Here is a 2,500-nt window from a genome sequence, read left to right as displayed (position 1 = left end):
TATAAAGGATTCGGATACTTTTCCCATCAGCGACGTTCACTGTTTAAACCGTCGCCCGATAAACAAACAGCAATGTAAAGCGATTGTTAAATAAGATTGTCTTTAGTTATTATTATCATGACAGTTAAAGGCCCATTCATAGAGAAATCGAGATCATTCCAGAAGTTTCACTCACACACACTCACTCTCACACACACACACACACACACACACTCAAACACACTTTTCTATCACAGTTGTAATTCACTGTGGCACATTCGGCCAGTACACACGCTCGGCAGCTTATATCGTTTTGGCTTTAGCAAAAAAATTATTTCCACACGTTTGTCTCCATTTCATCACGTACAACACACATTCGGGTTTGGACGTCCGGACGCGGCGGGCGTTCACGTATGGGTTAAGTGCCTCAGACGGGAGGAGCTTCACCTCAGACTGGCAGGCCACGGTGACAGAACCAAAAGTAAACGTAAAAACATATGTAATCCAGAATATTGTAAAAACATAAAAGTACCTGGATTTTTATATATATATATATATATATATATATATATATATATATATATATATATATATATATATATATATATATATAGCCCATTAGCCAGGTGTACAGTATATATACACACACACATATATATATATATATATATATATATATATATACATATACATATACATATATATATATATATATATATATATATATATATATATATATATATATATATAATGACTATATAAATGAATGTACTGTTAATGGCATAGAAGCTGAATGGCACCAAAAATAACTGATAAAGACATCAGGAGATCAGGTGTCCAGAGAAAACAAAACCCCTGGGGAAAAGAAAGTCACCGTCTGACGTTTGTTCAAGTCCGTCTGCGTTGACTTTCTTGCCCGTGTCAGCCGGCAGCCTTGTGTCGGGCACCGCAGCAGTGGCACGCGACGGCACAGCGATGGCAGGCACGCAGTGGTGCGTAGCAGCACATGCAGGGTGCGATGAGCGACAGGCCGAACAACGCGAGCCAGCGCAGGACGAGACGCCCGTCACTGGGGTCGCACGAGCACGGCTCCGAGTACTCGCCTTCGGCGTCGGCCATGCAGTGGTACAGCAGGCTGTCGGCGCACCACATGAAGCTCACACGTCGTATGAGTGCCACCACAGGGTCGGGCGCTTCCCGGCACTGCCCGCGCCAGTTCTGTGCCGGACTGAACACGTCCCGGCAGTACACGCAGCGCACACATTCCTCCTCGGTGCGCCACGGGCCGCGCGGCTGGCACGCCACCACGCCGCCACTGATGCCCGATTTACCGTTGTCTTCAGAGAGCCGGTGAGGGTACGGGTAAGTGTAGTCATGTTTGGGCACTTCGCTCTTGGCGAAGGAGACGTAAGCGTCCGTGGGTTCCGGGCGCAGGAGTTTGTGGGCGGCCGTGGTGGCGTGACGGTAGTCCTCGTAGCCCGTTAGCCAGGCGCGCTCACGCGGGTTTATGCGCACAAGCTCTTCCTCTTCCTCCAGGAAGTTCACAGGAACGTGGGGGAACATCGGCACCGCCTGCAGTCACACACACAGACGGGATGCTGAGTCATGTGACCATTCCGCATGCATGGTCTCCATTTTCTAGGACTTATGACTTCTAAAGTAAACTAAAGACTTTAAAGTCACTCTGTATTTACCTTACCATTTAATAATCATGAGTTAGCTAGCTAGCTAATTAATTAGCCTTAGCCATCTTCCACTCGCCGTCCGTATTTCCAGCAATGTATTACAAATTGAAATATGTAAATGCTTAGCATATTACACGCTCGCCTTGCGACTGTTGGAAAGACCCCGTTTAAATAGAATACAATAAACGGGGTATTTTATTACGATAAGAAAAGTAAAAATTCAGTCCAATGATTAAAACAAATAAATAAATAAATGAAGTAATTGGCGGCGCAGAAAGATGGCCACTGTACACACAAATGCAGACATAACGAAGTACCTGGTCCAGGAAGTAATGGTCGGAGTGCCTGTGCTGGTTGTAGAGATGTCCCAGAATGCACTGGTGGTGACGCGATTCACAGAAGCTGATCGGTGCGAGCGTCTGCAACGACGGCTCCCTCTTCTGCGACGAGTTAGACGAGCTGTCTGTGGCAGTCTAATGGACAGGGTGAGAGACATAAATACATAATAGCGTCAGAATAATTCAGATATATTTATCGTCCTTCACTCGTCTCACGCTGGCGTGAATTCGCACTTTATGTAGTCTTTCGTACGGTTCTGTTGCACCGCGGTCCTGGAGAAACGCACGCTACTCGACTTGACTTTTCTACAAGTCTCGATGTTTCAGATGTAAGGAACACGCTCCACACAATCCGCTCTGATCGGTCGCTTTATGGCAGGACAAGGCTCGTTGTTTGTAAACTCAATCCCCATGACGTCAGCGCAATCACGCCCTCTGATCTGTCCTCACGGATATGGAATGTGTGTTTGGAAAAGGACACGAGGCTCTCAGTTCCCA

The 2,500-nt window shown here is 46.4% G+C and overlaps 1 protein-coding gene across 1 annotated transcript in view; it reads right to left on the bottom strand.

The window, feature by feature from the left end:
- Positions 1-710: 710 nt before the first annotated feature.
- The window catches only part of spred2a (sprouty related EVH1 domain containing 2a), a 16,057-nt gene continuing 14,267 nt past the window's right edge, over positions 711-2,500 (bottom strand). The window contains exons 5-6 of the mRNA XM_017457227.3: positions 1,982-2,137; positions 711-1,551 (exon numbers count right to left, since the gene is read on the bottom strand). Of these exons, the coding sequence (XP_017312716.1) occupies positions 901-1,551; positions 1,982-2,137 (807 nt within the window). The 3' untranslated portion in view covers positions 711-900. The remainder of the gene's footprint in view (positions 1,552-1,981; positions 2,138-2,500) is intronic.

Source organism: Ictalurus punctatus, chromosome 26 (assembly GCF_001660625.3).
Source record: "Ictalurus punctatus breed USDA103 chromosome 26, Coco_2.0, whole genome shotgun sequence".
NCBI classification, from domain to species: Eukaryota; Metazoa; Chordata; class Actinopteri; order Siluriformes; family Ictaluridae; genus Ictalurus; species Ictalurus punctatus.
This window is presented reverse-complemented; position numbering and strand designations above follow the sequence as displayed.